The sequence below is a fragment of the Schistocerca gregaria genome, chromosome 10 (genome assembly GCF_023897955.1).
Source record: "Schistocerca gregaria isolate iqSchGreg1 chromosome 10, iqSchGreg1.2, whole genome shotgun sequence".
NCBI lineage: Eukaryota > Metazoa > Arthropoda > Insecta > Orthoptera > Acrididae > Schistocerca > Schistocerca gregaria.
Window position 1 is genome coordinate 151,049,587 of NC_064929.1, and position 26,563 is coordinate 151,076,149.

Below are 26,563 nucleotides of genomic sequence, written 5' to 3' on the forward strand. Positions count from 1 at the left end.
CTAAAACGAGCTGCAATAAAATTTGTATTTCTTCTCATCACAAATATTTCTGTCTTTAGTTCCGAATATGTAACGACTTAGGAGTGTTTGGTTAAGCAGGAATCTAAGTAGCAACCTTGGGAATCTAAGAGGACAGCTTAAACTGCTGCGATTGAATTGAGAAACAGTGATATTAATATTCTTCATTGTTACAAAATCGATAGCTGACCATGTGGTCGTCGATGCTGAGCGTGACGTCAATATACATCACTTTCGCGGCGATTGTTGTGGGAAAAGAGCGTTACCCTGCGGAGACTTTCAAAGAGCTATTATATTACCAACAGACGCATGTTGTAATAGACGGAGAATGAACTAGATTAGTTTGACAGTCTATTCCATACTGAACGACTGTATTTTGTAGTTTAATGTAGTTCGTGTAACGATGAAAAGAATGGACGACTTGTTGACTCAAAAGTAGCAGTGAAAGTTATTTATTGAAATAGCAAATATAGAAAAGTATGGATTTTTAAGTAATTACGCCAGATTTGGAGAATGGGTCAGGGAGAATAACGATCACACAAATGTAAATAAGATAACCGCACACGCGAAGAAATAGTTGCACCGCAACGTCTACTTTCGACGAGCTTAATACCAGGTAAGTATGCAGACTAGTGTAAAACGCTCCTATAGTGTATTGGGGTCTAAGTTACACAAGAACAACTTACTTATGCTTTACTTAATTTCACGAAGTTACATCATGTTCACACCAAGGTGTCAGAGTATCGATGTAAAAACGGAATCGATGCATCTCACGTCTAACAGAGAGAAACGTTGTGAATAAAATTTAGCTGTGTTGGTAAGAAAACTGCGCTAAAATTCATTCATAGTGTTTCTGGATCGAAGGAGAGACAAGTAGCTTCCAGTTACGAAGTATCTCAATCAATGGCCTCGTAAATTAATATAGGGGGCCGTGGTTTATTGCAGTCTTTGAGTCAGTGATAACCTCTGCTTGATCAGCTGACTTGGGGGCGTGATTTAAGTGTTGTACGGTTTACGTGAACAGCTTGTGTAAAATGGCATTACATTCAGCCTACAAAGGAAAACTCGTCTCAGTCATTGGAGATGAGGTACGTTTTCTGACCTGGCTGGATGTTTCGCATATTTTTTTTACATCTGTTGTTGTTACTGTTTTTCGTTTTTAGGACACTTGCGTTGGCTTTCTTCTCGGAGGAGTTGGAGAAGTAAATAAAAGCAGACATCCTAACTTCATGGTGGTAGACAAAAGTACGTAAATTCTTCAAATAAATGGTAATAATATCCCATAGTTTATTAAATAAGAGTTCGTATTCCATTGCATTGGCTGAGTAGTACCCTGTTGTCAGTGTGGTATGTGATTAGATCACGTTACCGGTATAAAGATACAACTACTGCATTTTTTCGTCATAATGTATTACTGTAGCAACAATATAAATAATCCATTCTACAACATTGAAATGAAGCGTGTAAGATATACAGCTCCTCTCCCCTTCATGTCCAGTGTGCTATTTTACAGACCAAAATGCATGGGTTTCAAACTAGTGAGATTGTTATCTTTACATTATTCACCCCTATTTCTAACAAAAAAAGTATTCGATTTTGCACCACTTGTGGTTATTGAAAACGCATCATCTATGGAGATTTTTGTGATGGGAGTCGTTCCATGTCAAATCAACATACCTATTTTATCTCACCCTCTGAAAGTTGGCCACTTATAGTGGGCACTGAGACTAAGAAAAATATCAAATTCCAATTTTTTATCTCAAACCATTCCTGAAATATGGCTATGTAAACTTTTCAAAAATGTGTGAACGGACTTTTTAAAAATTGTCCTAGGAGCTGCCCTAATTGAGCTAGAGAACTGGGAAAGGGGTCATTTTGCAGCATTTTTCATGCTCTTTCCAGCGATATACAACAAAACATAGCTTCTAATTAATAACCTTTTTCAAAATACTAATTAATATTTTGATTTAATATTATTTTTTCTTTTACAAAAAGTACATCATTGAAAATTTTCAAAATATTTCCATAACTACTTCATACTATTGTAAATCACATGGCAAAATATAAATCTGGGAGGATGATGATGGGATCATTGTTAAAAAAAATTATTCCGGACTCTTGTTTTTCACTAACGGCCCTAGTTTGACCAAATTGACCTTTAACAAACAGGAATTTCTTTAAAATATTCTGAAAGATAAGTAGAAAAGTATTAGAAATACCGAAACATCACCCTATTAAACCAAAATTAATCAGCATATTTTATAATTAAGTTGATTGCTTATTTTAATTTCATACAACTTCACTAACAGCTTATTAACCGATATAACAAAAACAAGAAATTGAGCATTTAACTAAAAACTGAAATAAAGTATGAATAAGTACAAGTATTTACATAATAGTTCTGGTCCATTATTTTTGAAATGGAACAATTAAACAAATTAAATATGTAATGCTTGTTTTTGAGTAACAAGTATCTGTACATAGCTAAATTTAACACAACAGGTACTAACAATAATTTTAAAACAACTTTCTATAAAATATACATTAACACTAACCTGAGACAAAAATTAAGTTTTGAGTTGAAAGCAGTTTCCCAATAAATTGTCGGGTTGACAGAAGTGTCCCATCCCATGCGTCGGATTTGACCCGTGGCGTAAGGGTGTTGTGTGTGACGTCATGATGGCGCGGAGTTTGGTTTGTGAGTGTGGCGTGTCTGTAGATGTCATGTTCTGAAGCAGTGTAGTCTTCTTGAGTGGGATATGCAAAATCAACATTTGTAATATTATCTACTGCCCACTCAAATAGATCTCATGTGGTTTGGATCTGATTTTGGTTTGGCCTTTGCAAACTTGCACAAGCTGCCAGTCTCTTTACTGAACCCCCTACTCCATCACAAGGCCCTTTCCCATGTGCTGTGGCTGAAAAGTGCCACTCAGCTTTTGTTTTGAAGTCTTCCTCATGAAGGCAAAGGTTCAGGAAGTTTTTCTTATTTTTATACTGAGCGGCAGAATCGTCAGAATAATAGTATATCTGTTTTGTATTCTTTTGAAATTTATTTGTTAGATATGAAATTAGCTTCTTTTGTAAGGTGTAAACTGCAGTTGTATTGTGCTCCAGGCAATCAAAAACAATGACACAGCTCATATGCTCAATTTTGTCTTCCTGTTTGTAATATATAACAAAAGGATGAATGGTAATCTGTTGTCTTGTCCAGTGGAAACTCTGAGCTTCATCCTTTAGAACTATACTATAATTTTCTGAAAAATCACATATGACAACAAAGTCAGATTCCATAAGGTTTTCTCTTGTGAAGTTATGGAATGTTCGTTGCTGCTTAGCAATGAAGTCATGCCGAATCAAAGTCTACATCTTACTACAAAATAAATCTATGAATTCTTCAGAAGTTTTCTGAACAATTTCCACATTACATCAGTCAACTGACATCCACTGTCTGAACTGAACTTGTTCAATTAAGTTTTCATGAAAATAGCCTTTTTAAAATTTTACGTATGACAGTTTCTCCTGGGCAGTATTCACAGTTTCCCATGTTGCAATCAACTGATGATGGGTTGCAAAGCATTTTTGCAATGCATTGCTTATAATTGTTTAAGCTGCTGTTTGTTACTGTATTTCGTTTGGCATTTTCTATCATTTTTTAATGTTTTGGTGAGTTGTGCACATGCAGACTGTGTGTGTGCCTCTTAGGTCAGCTAATACACAATGTTTTGGTCTCGACTCAGGAAATTTAGAGAAACCTATTTTTATGTTAGGAAACTTGTCTTTAAAATGCTTGTAAGCTTCTTTAAGGTTACACAAAATAAGTCTTTTTGATATTTTCGTTTTATTTCCACTTGTTTCTGTAATTGTCACACAATCTTTAATACCTGGCATTGCCCTGCTAACTTCATCATTTTCATAAAATGAATGTACAGTTTCGACAGTTTCTGTTGGTAATCACTTCCCTGGTTTTGGGTTTGGGTTTGGGCGTTCCAGGAATCCTCTCTTTCAAAATTTTTTTGGACTGCTGAACAATGTAATTAGGAGCATTAAATTCCCTCACTATTTTCCTGACATTCCACTTTTCAGGTAAACTTGTAAGCATCATTAGTTTTTTTGCTCTACTTATAGAATTTTTAAAGTTTCTTTTAAGATTTTCAAGAATGGATTCATCAGTATTAGTATCTGACGAAGAAGTTTCAGGGGCAACAAAAAGTTTACGTGTCATTGATGAGATTTTCTTCACTTTTGATTTGGCGTTATGCCTAGATGTTTTTCTCCTGTCAATTGGGGACTCACCTAGTTCTTGAAGTGTTGTGTTAAATGTTTTAACAGCTACTGAAGTTGGAGTGAAGTCAGGCTCTTGGTCTTTGATGATTATCTCTGATCCAGAAGATTCTTCTTCAACACTTTCATCACTCATGGGCTCATGGTGTATTTTTGAATTTGGTTACATCTTTTCTACATTTATCACAAATCTTGGCACCACTTGGTATTTGAGGAAATAATTTGGGCATCCATGTTGTGACATTTCTCAGTTTTTTTCTGTCTCGAATAAAATGATTTGACTTCTTCATTGGTTTACAACACTGCACTCTTACAGCACTGCACTTTTTACTTTGTTCCATATTTATGCAAAAACCACTTATAAACTGCCCTTCAATGTATAGATTTACTTGAAAATGAACTATTAAATATAATATATACAGGCAGGTCAACACAGAGGTAACAATTGATTTGCACTAAAACCACAGTGCACAATAATGCTGTAGGCCTTAGAAGGTAACAATGCAGACTACATCATCTCAACAATGGCTCCAGTCTCTGAATTACTGTACAGACATCAAGCCCTATGTATACGGTCCTCCACTGACATACTACTTTTTAAAGGTCAGTTTGGTCAAACTATGGTCATTAGTGAAAAATAAGAGTCCGGAATAGTTTATTTTAACAATGAACCAATCATCATCCAACATTTATATTTTGCCATGTGATTTACAACAGTACGAAGTAGTTATGGAAATATTTTGAAAATTTTCAATTATGTACTTTTTGTAAAATAATTAAATCAAAATATTAATTACCATTTTGAAAAAGATTATTAATTAGAAGCTATGTTTTTTTGTCGACCAATAGAAAGAGCATGAAAAATGGTGCAAAATGACACCTTTCCCAGTTCTCTAGCTCAATTAGGGCAGCTCCTAGGGCAATTTAAGAGAAGTCCATTCACACATTTTTGGCCAGTTTTTGAAAAGTTTACATGACCGTATTTCAGGAGTGGTTTGAGGTAAAAAATTGAAATTTGGTATTTTTTTTAGTTTCAGCACCCAGTATAAGTATACCAGCTTTTAGCAAAATCTAAGAGGGTGAGGTAAAATTTTTATTTAAAGTGTGTTGATTTTACAGAAAACTTAAAAAAACCTATATTATTTATTAAATGGAAGATGAATATTTTTACAACACATTATTGTCTACAGTGAAAAGTGTAGCATTTGTGAGGAAAGAAGTATTCAAATGCTAGGCAGAGACCACTGCACTCAGACCATTTCACACAGTTCATTTCACTTGTGCAATCATTATTGCTCTTTGACATGCTCTGATGGCTTGACAGGTGTGCAGCTGCCCAGAAACAGCGAAGCGGCAGAAACATTTATTATATGAAAAACATAGTAAAACATATATTACAGAACAAATTAAGACATCTCATTCAAGGTGAATCATTTATGGCTCTTCCGTACTGTATTAGATATTAGTATATTCCCCAGCTCATTCTTAAATAAACTTAATGTATTTATGTTTGTATTTTCGCAGGCAATTCATTGAAGATTATTTTAGGTTAATACACTTTTCTGATGAATCTTGGTAGGCATTTCTGTATGAAAATCGTGCATACTTCTGGTTTCATAATTGTTTAATACTTTGAATTATTTATTTGATTTCATAAATATGTAATCCTGTAAGAGTCAATTTTCATTTCCTCAGAACAGAATGGTTCAGTCTTATCTGCCAGGAAAGCTGTGGAGCTAACATTGAAGATATGTTTGTAGAAATACTTAGGTGGAAACTAAAATTCCGCCACAGAATCTTAATACAAGGTGTTGAAAAATTCAATACCCAAACTTATAGATACAACGGAGATGTCAAGACATATATTTCATTTAGCAACCAGGTGCCAGAACTGCATATTGAGTATGGAGTGTCCAGGAGGTTGTCGACTGTGACTGGGAATAAAACAATGTTAAATGTGTTCTAGTTCTTTATTATTCTGATCAGTCTTACAGTAAATGCTTGAAATGAATGCCATTAACTTAAGTGCGGGACCAATATCGATGCAGCAGGATGTCCTGTGTTTGATGCGAAGTATGTTAAGGTCAACAGAAGCGTCCGATCCCACGCGTCGGCTTTGACCCGTGACATAAGGGTGTTGTCGTGTGTAACGTCATGGCGGCGCGGAGTTTGGTTTGCGAGTGTGGCGTGTTTGTACATGTCGTCATGTTGTGATTTGTTGTGCTCTCTGGTGGTATGTTCAGGGTTTTCATTTGTGTGGTGTAATGGGCTCAGTTTGCCTTTGCTCATTATCCAGAATTGTTAGAGAGTGTCAGCTGTGTTTTGTCGTGGAATTCATTTCAGTGAGCAAACGATTTTGTGTGAAAGTTAATTTAGTGTTGTTTGCTGTACATCGTGTGGTAATTTTAGTAAAATTAATTGGCTGTTGTTTTTGTTCAGGAATGGATATGACGGATAAAATTAACAGTGCGCAGGTCAAGGGAAGTGTTTGATCCCAATGTGTGGCTGTGTATGTCGATATCGGGAGATGTTTTTGAGCTATATAGGCCAAGGGAAGTGTTTGACCCTAATCTATGGGATCGGGAGCTGCTGTTGGGCTATATAGGTCAAGGGAAGTGTCCGATTCCAGATGATATTGTGTTTAGTGGTATTTGGGGAGTTTTGTGATGTCAGTTTTTTTTTTTGTCATTTTGTGTGGTTTTGAATGGGGGTGGGTGTCTAAATTTGTTTATATTTAGTTTGCCCCCACCCAAAAACACCCTGTTTCTTGTTAACGAGAGTTAGTGTCATTACGCTTTTGTGGAAAGTGTGTGTGTTTGTTTCTCGATGAATTTTCGACCTCATAATGTGTACGTACTGACTTTATATGTGCCATATTGGAATTCTGATTTATGGTCGTTTCAGCCATATTTGTGTCATGGGTCAAAGCAGACGGGTGGGATTGGACGCTTCCTTATTTCCGTATGTTACATGTTTTTTACACGTGGGGCCGCTTTGAGAGTTCTTGCAAGTAACACCTGTGGGTCCACAGGGGAATAGGGTGAGGTCAGGGATCTTGCACATCAATGTACTGGTCCTCCCTAGCCCGTAAGTGGTCAGTGCTGCGTGTACTGTTTTGCAAAGTGTGCCTGATCATCGTCGTGCTGGAACCACATCCTCTCACTGACACATAGGGGTAACATCAGCAGTTGCTCTTGCTAGAACATTCTCTATTGGCCACCAGTCAAGAAGACAACATGTAGGACCCAAGCAAGTAGTCACCCACAATACTGGTGTTTCCGATGGCCTCACATAACTTACGTGGGTTTTTATCTACCCATACCTGCATGCATGTAAATTGACTTTCATCTGTAGAAAACTGAAGGTGTTTGTTAGCTTGATGCAGAAATTTGTGTACAAACTTGTAGCCTGTTGCAGAAATCGGCATACAAACTCGAGCTGAGCTGAGGGGGGGGGGGGGGGGGGGGGGAGATAGACATCTGTTCCCATGGCCAGTACTCTCGTAGAACGTAAAGGACTAAGCACCTTTTAATGCAACACACCCTATACTAAACCGTGCTGAACACCGAAGTTTGCAGCAATAGCACATGTTCATGCCTTGAGCCTGTCCTCAACACACAATAATGTGTCTTCCTCAAACATTGGTGTACGCACTGTCCGTTTTGTGCTTGCATTTGACCTGCATATCACCAGTATGCCCATATTGCTCAGTTGATTGTGGATGTCTGTAAAGGTGTGATAATGTGAACATGTTCATGTGGTTAATTCGCCAAGCTCTTTGACTGTTGCCTTCAGCTTCACTGTTAAACAACGTTCGTCTTGCAATGCTCTTTAAATGCAGTGTTCAGTGTTGCATACTGAAACTGTCGAGCATGTGCTACAGCATTATATGCCATTTACTGACTCACTTTGAATGTCATGATGCCGCAACACTATACAACTCAAACAGACTTCGATGTTCGATAATTAAAGAAGGTACTTTTTTGAGTCACTGTTTATGTGCATGTTGAACTCACTCCATGTGCACTTCTGGCACCTGCTTCCTTAACAAAATATATTTGTTGTTGGTGCTGCTTAATATTTCGTTTTGTGCATTGAACTGTTCAACACCCTGTATAATGCCTTCGGTTGAAAAATCTTTACTTGATACTTTTCTCCTCCTTTTCTGTAGTCACTTTTGTAAGATTTACTGTGTAGTAAAAAGTATTTGTAACATGTTACTTAATGTGGTGTTTGTTGTTCACAGACACCAGTGTTGGTGAAATAGAGGAATGCTTCAAGAGATTTGTGAAGAGAGATGATATTGACATCATACTGATTAACCAGAATGTAAGTACTGCCATTTATTTAAACTGGGTTTGGTGCAATTGTAGGGGCTTAACACAAAATGTCTTTATTGGTCATGTTAAGCAGTTCTTCTGTTATGTTTGTTTGTGATTCAGTGTTTCCTCTATATGGTGAGCAGCAGCCTCTTCCTTTCATCATAATACTATCATTAGTAAGAAAGAGTATTACAAGAGCTATGAGTATCAATCCTCCTAAACAAATGGACTACATAGTGATTAATCTGAATAAGATTTTCTCCTTGGCCAGCTTGTTAGCTAGTGACTAGATGTAATCACACCAGTGTGCACAAGTGAATGTGGCACAGTGGCTTTCACTTTAAATATTGTTCGGCTATGTTTCACTGTTACGTGGACAATGGAAAAAACAATCTTATCTCAGTTTTCGGCTATTGCTGTTGTTTGACAGTATAACTACCTCTTTATAGTTTTCAGCCACTTTTTCATGTATGGTAATGATCTGATTTCAGATAAATTATGAGCTTGAGAAACAAATCAATAACAGGGTGGTCAGAAACAGTCTGAAAAGCTTTTAAAGGTGTTGTAGTGTAGGTTATGCTCAGAAATAATTGTTAAGGAAAAAAAAATACTGTATGTTGTGTCTTTTCCAAATTGATTAGCTGTGAAATCAGCCATTTGGGCCATTGCACATGCCATTTCAAACAAGCCACTAGATACATTTAATGTCTGTTGTTCTCATTGCGTAGATGACAGTGCACAAGGCTTCCAGCTTTTGGTTCTGGTTCATGCCCTTGGTCCTTGTCACCAATTGTCCTCCATACAGTCTCAACTTGGTGCCACTCCATGACCATTTCTTGTATTGCTGTCTTGTTCAGTTGTAGGAAACCAAATGAAGAACATATTTGGTGAAACCATCTCTGGAGGGCCACTTGAATTTGTGTGTGCAATGGCCTAATTGGCTAACATCAATGCTAATTAACTCAGAAATGGTGGAACATGCAGGATTTTTTTTCTTAGCAATTGTTTCTCAGCAAAAACCTCTCCAGCAACATCCGTACAACCTTCGCAGACTGTTTCTGACTCTCCTGTACATGAAAACTCTTAAAGGTTTTTAAATAAAACAAACTTTATTAACGTTGTACATATTTATTTCTCACCTTTGTCATCCCAATTACATATTTCTGCCAATGAGAGACCAGTTTGTTGGTACTGTCACTGTAGAATGTTTGACCCGTACTGGAGCCATTTCATCTCTATGAAAATGAAGTCCTTGAAACTGTTCTATAAGTTTGAGAAACAGGTGAAACTCAGATGGCACCAAGTTGAGACTGTAGGGAGGACAATTGGTGATGGGGAGCCCACAGCATGAAGTTGTTGCAGATGGAGAGAGATAGAGAGAGAGAGAGAGAGAGAGAGAGAGAGAGAGAGAGAGAGAGAGAGAGAGAGAGAGAGAGAGAGAGAGAGAATGGGGGGATTTGTCTAATTTGTCTTAAATGATGAGTTGTGCAGTGTGGTCAAGACACAGGAGCAACTCATTGAGAAAGTGCATTGATATATAGAGTGGAACCATGTACACAGTGAGATTGTGTGAACAAACAGTTTTAGTGACAGAAAATTTATGCACTTCAACAGTAAATTCAGTGAATACATATTATGAGAATGAGGGGAAGGGTGGAGGGGATATTTAAATCCATGGATATAATGGTGGATCAAGACAAAATCTTAAACTTTCCAACAGTATGCCCTCACAAAAAGTCTTGCAAAAAAGAGCGTAAAGTGGCATTATTAACTGTAAAAGAAAAAGGCAAGTCAGTTTTTGTACTGTTTAGCTGTAAACGGCTCCATTTTATGATAAAGTTAACATACAGTTTGACTATCAATAAAGGACAAGCGCCATCATACCAATGTTGTGGAATGAATTTATGAGAATAAGAATTGTGTTTCTCGCACAAACAACTGTACAGTGTGTGTTCTTGTGCTTGGCAGTTCACAAAACTATTAGTCTTTGTCCCCAAAGCAAAATACCAACTGTAGTTCATAATAACATAATTTGCATAAGTTAAATACTATGCAGGTAAAATGATAAATTACACTCTTTTTTCCAGTTCTAAAACAAATGGAAAAAAGGCCCAAATGAAGCTGTTCATTTGCAGCTAGTATTGAAAATGTATATTTCTCAGAAATAACTAGTCTTACTCGGATGCAATGAAAGTGGATGGCTTATTTTTGCACCAGTTAGTGTTCTTAATTTCAAGAACATTTAACAAAATATCTCCACATTGTAACTATGGTGGAGTTAATATAAAAGCATAATAGCAGGTATTGCAAACAAGGGGTTAATGGTCAAACTGTTGCAAAAAGCTGCTTTGAACTGAGTTATTAAAATTTAGTCACTCAGACTGCAAGAACCTATTGATTGTACCGTATTTTTAATAAAAGAAAGAAAAATAAGTGTAAATGAACTGCATGAAGTGGTGCGGAGCAGAGCCACAGTGACACAGAAAATTCTTTAGTTACATGATATAACCTGTAGGAGTTTTTATTTCAGCCCAAAGGAGCTTCTCAAGGTATCGGCCATATAATATTCATGTTAGTCTCTAACTTACAAGATGTACTTGCATCACCATCAGTTACGTGTGGTATCAAATTAATGTCTTTAATTAGTTTCTTCACAGTTCTACAGCTTTCCTAGAGCAGCTATTAAGTTTCCAGAATGAATTTTCACACTGTAGGGGAGTGTGCACTGATTTGAAACTTAATGGGAGATTAAAAATGTGTGTTGGACTGGACTGAACCTGCGACCTTTGACCTTAGCAGTAAATGCTCTGGAGACTTAGCTATTCAAGCATGCCGACATTATCAGCCAGTACCTCATATCATACCTCCCAAACTTTTCCATGATTTTCTACATACCTTGTGGGACTAGCAATCTTGAAACAAAGGCTATTGTAGACACGTGGCTGAGCAACAATGTAGGGGAGGGTGTGTTTGTGTTTGGGGGTGGGGTGGGAGGGGGTTCCCAGAATTGAATTTCAAAGTTTGTAAGGTAGGAGATAAGGATAAGGTACCAGTGGAAGTAAAGCTTTGAGGACAGGTTGGGAGCTGTGCTTGGATAGCTCAATCAGCAGAGCACTTGCCTGTAAAAGGCAAAGGTCACAGGTTTGCATCTCAGTATGGCACAAAGTTTTAAGCTGGCAGGAAATTTCAGCTGTTAAATAAACATAGCTGAGAAAGCAGCAGCTTTTATCAAAGCCGTGTCTTTATTTTTGATGTAGTACATTGCATAGAGAGAGAGAGAGAGAGAGAGAGAGAGAGAGAGAGAGAGAGAGAGTCGGATAAGGCAGCAGATTTTTTTCATCAAATGTCCAACTTCTATTGAACAATGTTGGGTGTAAATGTAAGTGTTTCACTTGTACTCTGGGCTGAAGAGAGGGAAACTGTGGTGAGATACATCAAACCAGTCATATTCAAACAAAGTAAATGAGTGAATGAATTAAGACTCAGACCACCTCATTATTTTTGAGGTACGAGTGCAGTGAGAGATTGCTGTGCATGGCAACTGTGATTATAGAACTTTGCCTCAGTGTCACTCATCTGATGCAATGTAACAATAGATATTTTGGCACTTATTTACAGTTACTGTTGAGCTGTTAACAAAGATGCTGTTGAGATTAAACGAGCAAGTGACCTTAGAGATAGAGATAAGCATAAAATTGATTGAAATTGTGCTCTCTCCCAGAGGGACAGAGTTAGTGCTGCCTGCTAACCCACTGTTGGTTGGTATTTCACTATTGATAACATCTGAATTTGGTCATCTGTTGTATGCTGGCACTTGCTGTTTGTCATATGTGTCGTCTTTCTGCAAAAAATAACTTAATAGGATACATTGAAAAGTAAATGATACGTTAATATCTACAGGACTGCCTCAAATTTATGTAGGTTTTAAGCTTTTTCATGTAATTTACCCTCCCCCTCTCCAGTCCTTTTTTTCCAACTAACCTTCACTCGCACTTAGCCACAACACTGTAAAGTGCAATCTGAGACCATTTACGTACATTCTCCAGATTGCCGAGATGATTCGACACGTAATTGACAGCCACTCGCAGCCCGTTCCAGCTGTTCTCGAGATACCATCCAAGGATCATCCTTACGATGCCACCAAAGACTCGATATTGCGAAGGGCGAGGGTAAGCCAAAGTTTTAAGAGTGGCAACTTTCTTGAAGTTTCACTGTGTGTTTATTTATCCACATAACTGTTCAACTTGTGTAGGTATTTTAAATGATTACCTTAGCTGCTAACAGTTTCCATATTATTTTTTTGTCTGTTCATAATTAATAACTCGTTTGTGAAGTATTAATTACAATATTAATACAATTTCAGTCATTAGTGTTTTAGCATGCAATATGTCTTTTAGTATTCTTCTAAAATTATGAGATAGTTACCCCAAGACACAAAATTTTTACAGCTCCCGATAAATACACATAAAAGTAGTGATGGGATTTGGGATAACTGACAACTGACTGCCCAGTTAATTGTTTCTTTTTCCTTCAGTTGGTTTTTTCACTCGAATGAAAGAACCGAATGAGAGAATCTCTGTGGCCATGTCAACTATAGAAATGTTTTCACACACTTGTCTGGTTTGAGCGGTTTCATCCAATGTGAGACAACTGACCAACACAAATATCTTCAGTTTCACCAGCTAGATTAATGTTTTCACTCAGTCTCTGGATTGAGTGATTTTTCACTCCCATACTTTTTCACTCTTGGGGAGCAGATTGAATGGTGCTGTTCCTGATCAAAGCTGGATTATGGGAGCTTTGTCTACTCTTTTGCCCAGCCATCCATCTTACGCCATCTAAACTCTATCCACAATCGGGTGTTTCATCTGGTGACTGGAGCATTCTACACCAGACCTGTTGAGTGTCTGTATGCCGAAGCTGCCGAATTACCGCTAAACTACCGGCGCGATATGTTGCTTTGTCGGTACGCCTGCTGACTGATGTCAGTGCCCGACCACCCGTCATATTTCTCCTTCTCTGGCGACTCTCTCGACCACCAATACGGGCTGTCTGCCTCTGCCCTGTTACCTCCTGGAGTTCGCTTTTGTCGCCTGCTTCAGCAACTTGATTTTACCCTACCTAAGACTTTTCGAGTGGGTGAGAGCCCGACACCACCTTGGCTCCAGGCTCAGGTTCACGTTCACCTTGAACTCAGCTCGCTCCCAAAGGAGAGGACCGCGGATTCGATATACCGCTCGGGGTTTGTTGCACTTCGTTCAAGGCTCGCTAATAATGTCAGATTTACACAGATGGCTCCAAGACTACTATTGGCGTCGGGTGTGCCTTTGTCATTGGCGAAGATGCCTTTCAATATCGGCTCCTTGCCCAGTGTTCAAGCTTTACAGCAGTGCTTTTTTCTCTCTATCAGGCTGTTCAGTATACCGGCCGCCTTCGTCATTCTCCCTATGTCATCTGCTCTGATACTTCGAGTGCCATTCAGTGTCTCCGTGACCCGTACTCGGACCACTCTCTCGTGCAACAAATTCAACGGCCCTTCAGTCGCTAGCTGATACAGTCGCTTGTGTCCTTTATTTTTCCTGGCCACGTTGGTGTGCCTGGGAACGAAGCTGCTGATGCTTGCAGCCAAGGCTGCTGTCCTCCTCCATCGGACAGCTTCCTTTTGTGTCCCATCAACTGATGTTAATGAGGTTCTTTGTTGGCACGTTTCATCATTGTGGCATGAGGCTTGGTCCTCTCTCCATGAAAATAAGCTTAGGGCCATCAAACCGATCCAGACAGCTTGGATGTCCTCCTTCCTGGTGAGAGGAGGTCATTTTGGCCAGGTTGCAGATTGGGCATTGCCGATTTAGCCACCGCTACCTGTTGTCCGGTGACCCCGCCATGCAGTGCCCCTGTGGTCATCCATTGACTGTGCACCATGTTTTATTGTCCTGTCCCCGTTTTATCACTTTCGTCTTGTCCTATGTCTGCCATCTACCTTACAGGAACTGATGACATTCGAGCACCTGCTCAAGTCCTTCATTTTATTACACTGATGGACTATCCAAAAGATGTAACTCTTTTATTTTGTTTCTCTGCGTCTTTGTAAGCACTTTCTAAAGTTGCCCCCTTGCGTTTTTCTACACTATTAGTGCAAAAACGTTAGTGTCTGGGCGCTAATGACCTTAGTAGTTGAGCGCCCTAAAAACAAAAAAAAAAATCACTCTTTTCTATGAGGGTGATGGTCGTTAGGGCAGGCATGTGATGCTGCCACCGTAGTCGCCTCCTGGTGCTGCCAGTGCGAGTGCAACACAGCATTCCTGGGACCTATACTGGTGGTGACTGGCCTCCACGCCACCTCCTTGCACCGGTTGCAACCCTGGCCCTGGCAGCAACAGGATGCTGACGTGGAACGTGCACAATGCTCGGAGGCATTTTTCACTTGAAACATGGTATGAAAATCACCAAAGGATTGTGCCAACTGTTTTCATTTGGTTGCTCCCACAGACTGGTTTCGCTTGGAAGAAATGAATGTATAATAATCCAACTGATATATAAAGCTAGAACTGACTGATTCACTTGTTTTCCATTTGGTTGCTCCCGTACATAGACTGGTTTCAGTCAAGAGTGAATGAATAAGTCAGCTGAGACATAAATCTGCAAGCGAATGAGTTGATTGTTTTCCAACAACCGTCTGAATCGATTGTTTTCATTTGATTGTTCCCACCACTGTGTAAAAATGCCAAAAATTATTCTAACTTGTGGAACTGCACTCATGCTCATAAATTAAGGATAATTGCAGAATGTGGTGCCACACAATGTGGAACGACACAAAACTGGCACTAATAGCACAGGTACATAGGGAACACACACGACACAGATCGGTAAGTCCACGGTATTGGTGATAAGTTGAGAAAACAGTCCCGAAACGCATGTTCTACAAAATGCCACTGTTTCCTGCGCATTTACCTCGACATCAATACATGATATGATCACCATGCACACGTACACATGCCGCACAATGGGTTGGCATACTCTGGATCAGGGGTTGAGGAGCTGCTGGGGTATAGCCTCCATTTCTTGCACCAGTGCCTGAGGTGTCCTAGGGGTTTGAAGGCGTGCAGCGATACAAGGACTGAGAGCATCCCAGACGTGCTCGGTGGGGTGTAGGTCTTGAGAACAGGCAGGCCACTCCATTTGCCTGATGTCTTCTGTTTCAAGGTACTCCTCCATGATGGCAGCTCAGTGGGGCCGTGCATTATCATCCATCCATCAGGAGGAAGGTGGATATACTGGTGCAAAATGATGTCCCGATACACCTGACCTGTTACAGTTCCTCTGTCAAAGACATGCAGGGGTGTACATTCACCAATCATAATCCCACCCCACACCATCAAACCACGACCTCCATACAGGTGCCTTTCAAGGACATTGAGGGGTTCGTATCGGGTTCCTCGTTCACGCCAGATGAAAACCCAGCGAGAATCACTGTTCAGACTATACATGAACTCGTCCGTGAACATAACCTTGGACCACTGTTCCAATGACCATGTACTGTGTTCTTGGCACCAGGCTGTACGGGCTCTCCTGTGACCAGGGGTCAGTGGAATGCACCTTGCAGGTCTCCAGATGAATAAAGCATGTCTGTTCAGTCGGCTGTAGACTGTGTGTCTGGAGACAACTGTTCCAGTGGCTGCAGTAAGGTCCCGAGCAAGGATACCTGCAGTACTCCGTGGCAGACTGTGGGCACTGATGGTGAGATATTATTCTTCTTGTGGACATCCCATACTGTAGCAGCTGGACAGGTTTCCTGTCTGCTGGAATCGTTTCTATAATCTTGAGATCACACTTTGTGGCACACGCCCATGCTACGGCCTGCTGTGTTTGACCAATATCCAGTCACCGTAATATTCTACCCCTCATAACGCCATTAATGTGTGTTCTTTGAGTCATTTTCAGCATACAGTCACCATTAGCATGTCTGAAAACATCTGCACACTTAGCTGCACCATACTCTGACGTGCGCCAACACACCTCTGCATATGTGGACTGCTGCCAGCGTCACTGTGCAACAATCGCAGGTCAAATGCACCGCATGGTTATACCCAGAGGTGATTAAACTGACAAACTGCCTACCAGAGCATTGTTTCACCATGTACCAGCATTATCCTTAATTTATGAGCATGAGTGTATCAGTTTCCTCCTCTTGAAGGAAAAAGGGATCAATTGGGGAAGGGAAAGGCATTCAACACCAGCATGAGAGGGGACCCAGCCTGTTGCCAAATAACTGTTTTAATGTCTTCCATACTCCGACGATTAAAAAAAAGTGAAACATCCACAAGGGGAAGCGGAAATTAAATGAAACTTTGTGGGCTGAGATGGTATGTGATGTTATATCAGAGATTACATTAAATTTACAGAAAACACGGCAGTGTGGGCCCTCTTATCAGTATGACACTGTTCCCTGTGGCTTTGATGTGTGTACCAATTTGGTGGTAAGGGCATCATAAAGTAGTTGTATCCTGTCTGAGGTAAGCCAGCCAACAATTGTCGTAACTGGTCCTCGATATCCCGGATATTGGCACTGCGATGTTGTTTATGTCCAAACTGGTGCCACACGTGTTCTATCAGAGACAGATATGGGAATCTAGTTGGCTGAAGGAGTCCCTCAGCATCACACTGATGGTTCATAAAGAGATGTGTATGTATGGACGAGCTTTGTCCCATCTAAAAGTGGCACGAGAGAGAATGTGTGACAACACAGGATATCTGTGACACAGAATCGTGTCATACAAGTTCCCCGATTCAGTACTAGCCGTGATCTGAAGTCGTACCCTGTGGCTCACTGCACCATAATGCCTGTCCAAAATACTGATGAATGAGACACCTCTGCAGGTTGTTGCCATACTCTTGGATAGTGGTCATCAAGGGTAGTGCAGAACTGGTATTCTTTGTTAAACACAGTGTATCACTCTTCGTTACCAGTCCTTACTTCCCAGTCACAGAATCACTCCGAGCTCAGCCATTTGTATTGTGCTGCTACCGGCAGCCTACATGTGGGCTTGTGATTGTCTTGTCCAACTACTGCTAGTCTCCAACAAGTGCTGCAGGATGACTTAGAATGTTGAAAGGAGTCCGTTAATCGTTCTTGGATGGCAGGCTCAGTTGTAAAATGGTTAAGATGTGCTCGGTGCACGATATGGCAGTCCTCCCTTTTGGCCAACCAGAATCTTTATAATTATACCTGCCCTGACCTTAGAGTATCGATCAGCGGGCAACTCGCCAAATGGAGACCCACAATCGGGCCATTTTTCAACCTCTGTTGAGTGCTGATAATGCTGTCTCACATTAGTACATGGCCTTTGTGTGTCTTTCACAGTGATCACTCGACATCTGATGCTGTCACATCCCTTAAATAGCCTACTGGGTCCGGTAACAGCACTAAACGTGAAAAATGCTAATGCATTTTACCTGTCACAGAGGAGTCCAACATTCCGGAATCAATTTAAATACCTGATGATGGTGTGTACATGTATGATGTTACATGGACATCTGTTTGTGTCTTGTGAGTGGTTCACATTGTTTGTCAGGCTGTGTACCTGCATGTATTGCAAAGAAGAGCAACATAAATGGTGACAGGTTCGTTGATCTGTGGAAGTGTCAATGAAATGCTGAAAAATTCAAATTGACAGACTATTGAAGAGTATCATGCAAAAGCCTACCTACCAAATTAAAAAAAAAGAAAAGTGTTAAGTAAGGTATCTAGGAATATACTACAGCGTTTTGTGTATTCCTCCTGTAAGGACTTGGAAAAAACATTACACAAATTGCGCTGCACACACAAGCTCTTGAGCAGTCATTCTTCTTGTGCAAATGGGAAAAGGGGGAAACTTTAATATTACAAGGGTGAGTCAAATGAAAACCTTAAATTTGTATTAACAAATCAAAATTTCGCGCCATTATCCTGTAAGTTGGTAAGTGGGCTACAAACAGCATGCAGAATGACCTGTAGGTGGCAGCATAGTACAGATGCACTCATACAGTCACAGTTTCAGTATAAAGATGGTCACCCCACTTTCGACTTGCACCAGGAACAGCATTCTGTTATTCGGTTTTTGCATAGTGAAGGTGTGAAACCTATTGAAATTCATCGATGAATGAAGGTTCAGTACGGTGATGCATGTTTGTCACAGCAGCAATTCTATGAATGGAGTAGGAAGTTCGCTCCTCATCCAGGCCAGGCACAACGAGTTGTGACTCCACAGAACATTGCAGAAGTTGAAGCCATAGTGAAGGAAAACCGCTGAGTGACACTGAATGACATTGCAGCATGTTTACAGATTAGTCATGGGTCAGCACATCACATTGTGCATGATGTGCTCCAGTTTCACAAAGTGTCTGCAAGATGGGTGCCATGGCAGCTGACTCCTGAAATGAGAGAACGACTTGTTGATGCTTGTGAAGTGCTTCTTCGGTGCTTTGAATGAGAGGGTGATGACTTCCTTGCAAGAATTGGTACTGGGGACGAAACCTGGGTTCTCTTCCACCAGCCACTCCCTCATCCACCATACTCATCAGACTTTGCTCCAAGTGATTTCCATATGTTTGGACCACTCAAAGACACAGTGGGAAGAAAGAAGTTCTGTTCTGACGAAGAGGTACGCCACACGGTGCATGAGTGGTTGCGCGGACTACCAAAAGAATTTTTTTTCTAAAGGAATTTATGCACTTTGTAAGTGCTGGAGAACTTGCATTGAGTGTGGGGGAGATTATGTTGAAAAGTGATACAGCTTTGTATCACTTCTGCACAATAAATAAATTTTTTAAAAAATTTTAGGTTTTAATTGGACTCACCCTCATAAGCACAATCTGCCATGAATTGAACACTGGTTTGCACACTGTGGCTGTATATGTAGTTTTAGAATAGGTACAGTCTGTTCTACTGAGTACACTCCTTAGTAACCAGATGAAAATGGTGTTCATTCTACTCTTCCAGTTGTTAATTTACTGTTGCATGCCAGTTGTCATATCGAACAATGTCTTTAAAGATATAAAATAAGTAATTGGGGTAGTGTATACAGTCAATTGCAAGACACACTTCTGTCCCCTCTGTACTTACGAACTGTTTATCTTTATGCAAGCAGTTTTCAACATATATATGATATTAGAAAAAAGATAAATTTGTCTCACTGTCTTGCACATTAAAAACTCTGAACACCACATTCCGCAGCATGTGGTTATGAAAATTTATAATAGATTTTAGGTAAAAACATTGACAGTACGGAATTAGATTTGCTGAAAGAAAATAACGTGTCAACCTTGTGCAAAAATTTGGCTATTCAGTTACAGAATCGTTAAAAGGTCATAAATCGTTCTTTGTAGAGTAATGTGATAAACTTTTACAAATGTTGTAAATTAAGACTTTTTTTTTTTTTTTACACATTGTATGTCTTAATGTATTACTTACATTGGTGAGTCTTCTGTACATTAAACCAATGACTTGTGCAATGAGATAATAAAATTATGATTTTGGTGAGCTTAAGAAACTTCTGCAAACCATTCTATCTATGTACAATGTAAACTTCAGGTCAAATGTTTTGTGGTCCATAATTGGACTACACAAGTGCTTCCTTGCTTCCCTGCATAATTTGTCAAGGGTGCATTTACTGGGGCAAGTGGGACGGGTCATGAGGTGTTCCGTACCCTGATATTCGTCAATCACATCTGTCATCGTATTCACCTGTAAGGCTGCACTCGATACGATCTGCTTTCACTGGTGCTGTGCTCACTCTGATGCAGTTCAGACCTTTCCAAATCTTCCATCTGGAGTTCTCTGCACTAGGTATCTCCTGTAGTGGATAATAGTTGTTCAGGGGATTGAGTTCTTCTTTCAGGAAACTTTTGCAGGATTCAAGTTTTCCATGTTCGCTGGAAGCTCCAAATGAGTGGTGGCATCGAAGGTACGTTTAAGCTTCAGTATGTTCGTAATCAGCTCTTTGCCAGTTGGGGTCTGTAAGTCTAACCACTTTATAAGTTTATCGCACAGCATGGGTTTCGTGCTACCTGTTATGAGGTGGCATTTGTCGTTTAAGCTTAACCTTTACAAATGAATGGCCATCCTCAATCAAAAGGTCAGTCTGGACACCAGTGCTTTACTAAGCAAGGTGCTCATGAGAGGTGATACGTTGTTTTTCTTTGTAATTTGCAGTGACTTACCCAGACAGAGAATGTCCCAGAATGTATTTTGAACTCCAGGCCACAGTGCAGCTTGATGCTTTTCACAGATACAGTTGTTTGTTAGAGGTGAAAGAAGCAATAAATCCCTGGACCAGTTGAGGTCTGGACGTCAGATCTTTGCATTTGTAATATAACACTTACCCACCGAGCCACATATATCTCATGTTAAAACCATCTTATGAAAGTTCGATATCTGAGTGTTTAGTAGAACTTCGGTGGTTAAAATGTCATGTGTATAAGAAATTGAAAAAGAACGTGACTGGGCCTAACAAACCGGAAGCTTTTACTTTCAATGATAATAGCAACAAAGTCTGCAGACTTACGTAATACAGGGTGTTTCAAAATGAATGTACGGGTTTTAAGGCTTGGTAGCATCTATTACATTCACCTTACAGTTATAAATAATACATCAAATGAAAGAGCACCTCAGATTTGTTTGTATACCCATGCACAAAGGGAAGAGTATGGAACGACCAAGAAGGAATGAAAAAAAATCATGAACGAGTGAGAGTCTATCACGCGTATTCCCAAGAAATCAGTTTGTCCTTGTCGTTCGCAGTTGTTATAAGCTCTAAAGCCTACAGACTTCGGTTTACGTGCCAACTTCACAAATGAAATTTTTCTGCATGAGATGATTTTCTGGATCGTGTTGTCTTGAGTCGTGACTCGACATTTCACCTAAATGGAAATGTGAACACACACAATGTGTGTATCTGTGGGTCAGAAAATCCTCACGAGATGGTGTAGTTGCAACGAGATTCCTCAACTTTTTCAGTGAACTAACTGTAACTGGTGTTTCTCATCTTGGTGCTCTAGAACTATGACTCTTTCTCAACTGGAAGAAGTTGAACACAAAATTTTATTTGGCAGCAAAATGGTGCGCCATCTCACTGGCATAACTCAGCACGTGACTGGTTAAATGACATTGTACCCGACCACTGGATGACAGAGCTCGTTTTATTTGATCTTCATGTTCACACATGTTCTTACCCCATGCACTTGGGGGTTTATAAAGGACGATTTGTACATGTCTCCGCTACCAGCTGATCTCTCCGACTTCCGAAACAGCATCATTGCAACAATTGGTATAGACACAGAGATCAAGGTTTTGGAAGAACTCGCCTATCAACTTGATGTGTGATGATGGTTCTGACATTGAACACCTTTAAGAAAAACTGTTAAATTGCTCTTTCACTTGATTATTATTGATAATTGTAAGTTAAATATAATAAATGTTACAAATCCTTAAAACCTGTACATCCATAGTTTTTTCTTTATTGGGAACCAACATTGGAATGATTTACTCCTTTTCAACTTCTGTTAGTACCCACCTTCTTATCAAAATAATTCTCTCTTCCACATGCTTGTCTGCCTCTCACTCTCTTTAACTCCCCTCAAGCCTTGTCTGAAAGTTTATCCAAGATCTGCACGTAGGTGCAAGCCAGTTTACTTCTTAAAGTAGTCCATGATGTTGCTCTGGTTCTGAGAGTAGTATACATTTTTCACATGGCATTTTGAATTTTTCTTTCAGTAATTTATCTCACATAACCCTAGGACACCCAAGCCTTTTCTAACTTGGATGCGTAAGGGGGGGGGGGGGAGGGGGGGGGGGTGGTTCGGTGAGCCCACAGTACAAAAATCCCCCCAGCCCACATAATCTAGAAGAATATCAACACATTGCAGTATGGTATGGTGCCTGCACATTCACATTTGCTCTCACAATTTCGATGTCACTTGTATACTAGAAGCTGGGTTCACATGCATTGAGCTTCAGACACTAATTCAAATTTCTCTCATTGACACCTTAAAAACTAGTTGGAGCCATTGTCAGTGCGGAGTTGTTAGTTGTGGTACTACTGTTATCGATTCAGCTATGCCTTGGTCCTTTGGCCATATAATAGCAGACACGTTAAGAGGTAAGAACGTATTCGTGATGAGACCACTGTCAGATATGAGAATCATCTAATCAGGATGTGAAGAGACATTATCAAGCAGTAGACTTGCATTCTGTAGCAGCTCGTTCTCTTCTAGAGATCATCGAACTTGGGATACAAAATGTGCTTAGAACCAGTTTTTAAAAATTTCACTATCCATCTGTGCTCCTTTATGACTGTTTAATCCAAAGGAAGATCCTTAGCTGTGATATCATTGAGTGCTCTTCCCCCCCCCCCCCCACCCCCCCTGTCAGTACTAGTTTCACTTTGTGGTTCCCAGAAGCTTAAGGGTACACAAAATAGTAATGCTTTTTTAGACAGCGTATATCCAGGAGCATGAACTTCGCTTTTAAAAGCAAGGATACTGTTGGTAGATATTTCCAATTTAGTAAGGGTGATATTCTCTCTGTCTACAAATTTTTGGAACTCATCTTTGAAGGAATGAGCTGAACTAAGGAACTCTCCTTCCACAGTAAGCTTGCAAATCTCATGATGTCATATGAATCTGGTCAGCCATACTGATGGGGCATTAAATTTGCCCTCGACCCCTAGAGCTTCGTGAAAAAAGCTTGTTTGGTATATATGAAACAATGGTACCTTCTTGTTTTTGGCTAAAAAGTTGAAAAGGAGCAGCATTTAACTCATCAAATGTAAATCCCTTAATGCTTTTTCGTGTGGATGGTCCAGAATTAGAATCGCATTTCCTGACAAAATCCTGCATTTTCTGCATATTCATTTTGATGTCCCAAACAGTCTGCATTTCAACACCATAATGAGCACTTGCAGCAGTTTCTCCCTTTTCAAATCTTTCAGTTAATTCTAATTTTTGTTCAAAGGTCAACACGTTTGTTTCGTTTCTCCGCCATCTCCTTTACAAACGTTTTTTTTTAAACTAGATTTGTCGACACTTGCATGCCAATTAAAATCAGAAAACAGAGTTTATTTCTGATTTATGTAGAATGTGATGGGCAATAACAATTGAACTGGTACTCTAATGTCAGATTGTCATTTAAACAATGGAAATGGTTCTTATGGTCATGCTGTGTCTTGTTTATTCCTGTTTGCCAGAAAAAAAAAATCACACACACACACACACACATTCTCATTTTCCAACCATTATTATTATTATTATTATTATTATTATTATTTGCTATTGTCGCTGGCCAGTGTGGCTGTGCGGTTCTGGGCGCTTCAGTCTGGAACCGCGTGTCTGCTACGGTCGCAGGTTCGAATCCTGCCTTTGGTATGGATGTGTGTGGTGTCCTTAGGTTAGTTAGGTTTAAGTAGTTCTAAGTTCTAGGGGACTGATGACCACAGGTGTTAAGTCTCATAGTGCTCAGAGCCAGTATTATTTGCTATTGTCCTTATAACAGTGTCTCAGGTTCAGTTGCATAAATAGCTGCACCACAAGCACACATAGAAACTGAGGAATGTGGTTAAAAAAAAATAATAATTGCAATAGATTCTGTCAATCATAGGAGCTGAAGGCCACAGTCTAGTCACGATAAATTTAAAAAAAAATAGGAATGACTGTACTTGGAATTACTGTTATGGCTCATAGATTGTGTGATGAACCCTATTGTGCTGCTAGTGACCATTGGTTTATAAAGATCTTTGATTTGTGCATTACTACTATCACCCCTGCGTTTTAAACTTTGAACAGAGAGTCTTCTTTTTCTAAACTGTTGTTTTTGTTTTTATAATTTTCAGTTACCAAACTGAGCTTATTTTACACAACTTCTTGATTAACATATGCCTTTTCTTTGCAGGGAATGTTCAACCCAGATGACTTCAAGTAAAATCATTGCATTGCAGATGCCAGATGGAATAATTTACATTTTACCTTATGTAATTAAATGTATCTGCCTTGTATTGCTTAAAATTAATTAAGCATATACTATATTTAAGGCTCAAATGAAAATGGTGTTGGATAAATAGCTAATTAGAATATCAAACACATTCCAGTCTTGTAGTGTGACTGTTGTACAGTCCTGTGTAAATACATTATTTATTGTGGGATCGACAAAAAGAAACACTGTTTAAATTGAAAAGCTTGGGACCTGTGTTGTGATAAGGGTTGTAACTCTCCTACCCACAGTATTATAGTATGATTTGGAAATAAGTTGATTGTATCATGTGTCACAATATGGAATTCTATAGGTAGCAGACAGTAACAATTCACAAAATATGTTAATATCTTGTTAACACTTCTTGAATGCTTTGTTGAACATGATTTAAAGTTGAATGGTTCATTTATGTAGAAATATAAAGCTACAGTTCTTATACTTTGTTTACTGAAGCTAAGCAGTTATTTTTACATTATTGTTATTATTATTATTATTATTATTATTATTATTATTATTATTATTATGATCATTGATATTTGTTGGACATCCTATGCAGCCTACATAATATTATGTAAATCGTACGTTTGATGATTGCAACAAATTAAGACAACAAATCACAACTCGTTGTGGTATTACTTCTGAAGTGACATTGCCACATTATCTTCTGGTTTTGTGATGGCTTTCATAAGTTAAAGATGAAGTAATATGCAAGTATATCACTATCACAGTTATATGCTATGTGCTGATTACACTCAAAGGCCTCTCCTCCTCTTCAGGTAGTATGTGAAATAACCTGTTATGGTACCTATCTTGGGGTACTAGGAGTAGTGAGTGTTTTCTGAGAGCTGGTTACCCCTTTTCTAGGAGGACCAAGAGTTTTCTTTTTTCCAGGGTTATTTCTCTTAGCTGATATGTTCTGGTTATTTAAAGGCACCAGAAAACATACCTTTCATCCTCTCCTGTTGACTACATAATGTACAGCCACTGTATGCCATGTACTGAGCAGAGGTCATGCAATTCGTGTCACCTTGTACGTGGGAGTAGGGTTTGTTAGCAGAGCTGCCTTGAATTCTTCAAGGTCTGATTCGTTTCATCAAATTTCAGTAGACGCTTCTCAGAGTTTTGATTTTGAACAGGTATCGGCAGCCTGAACATACTCTGAAATCCTTTGCTAACCTTTGACATCTTTCAAAGTCATGCAATTGTATTTCTTGATATGATAATAATGTTAATATTAGTGGAAAACTGGTGGCTTCAATTTTTCTTACAAGGAAAATATTTGAGCTCAAGCAAACGCACAATCCTGTGAGGGATCATTGGGAGATCCCTTATTGCACCAGTGATATTTATCTGTGAACCTCTGCAGTTGCTGTGCTAAATTCAATCTCTGCCTGCTGCTATGACAGTAGAGACCACTAGAATAATGAATTGTATATGTGACGTTGCATTTTGTGAAGTTAACTTGTATAACGAAGTGTCAGGTGAGTCGGCAATTAGTAATCAATCCTGCTAATGTATTGCAGTTGGTTGGGATGAAGTTACAGTGAACTTTTCTTTGCGGAGATAGTATTGGTGTGGAAGATGACTCATTCAGATGTTTTCTGGTATCTATTATAGTGCTAATATTTTCATCACTGGTTACAGCGGATAGTATTCTAACACATAACACAGAAATATTATGGTGACATGACAAGTCTGAAAAGAGGCGATGGAAGCAGTGACCTGAACACATACAGTGATTATCATGTCGGGAGGTTTCAATTATATGATAAGCTCCTGAAAAGATACCCTAAACTGAAGGCTATAAGCAATGTTAAAAGCTTACTGGATTATGTGGCAGAGAAAAGAGAGGGCAATACAGTATTTCAAAGAAAATAGTTCGTTGCAGTTCAATATCATCAAGCAATGTGTAATGACGATGTCTGATGAAGTGCGAAAA

At 39.3% G+C, this 26,563-nt stretch overlaps 1 protein-coding gene across 1 annotated transcript; it reads left to right on the forward strand.

Annotated features, from left to right (window-relative positions):
- Window positions 1-867: 867 nt before the first annotated feature.
- LOC126293344 (V-type proton ATPase subunit F 1) lies at window positions 868-25,076 on the forward strand. Its single transcript, XM_049986537.1, has 5 exons — window positions 868-1,106; window positions 1,182-1,263; window positions 8,549-8,631; window positions 12,671-12,793; window positions 24,547-25,076. The coding sequence occupies exons 1-5, from the start codon at window positions 1,053-1,055 to the stop codon at window positions 24,574-24,576; spliced, it is 372 nt and encodes a 123-aa protein (XP_049842494.1). The 5' UTR covers window positions 868-1,052; the 3' UTR covers window positions 24,577-25,076.
- Window positions 25,077-26,563: the final 1,487 nt, after the last annotated feature.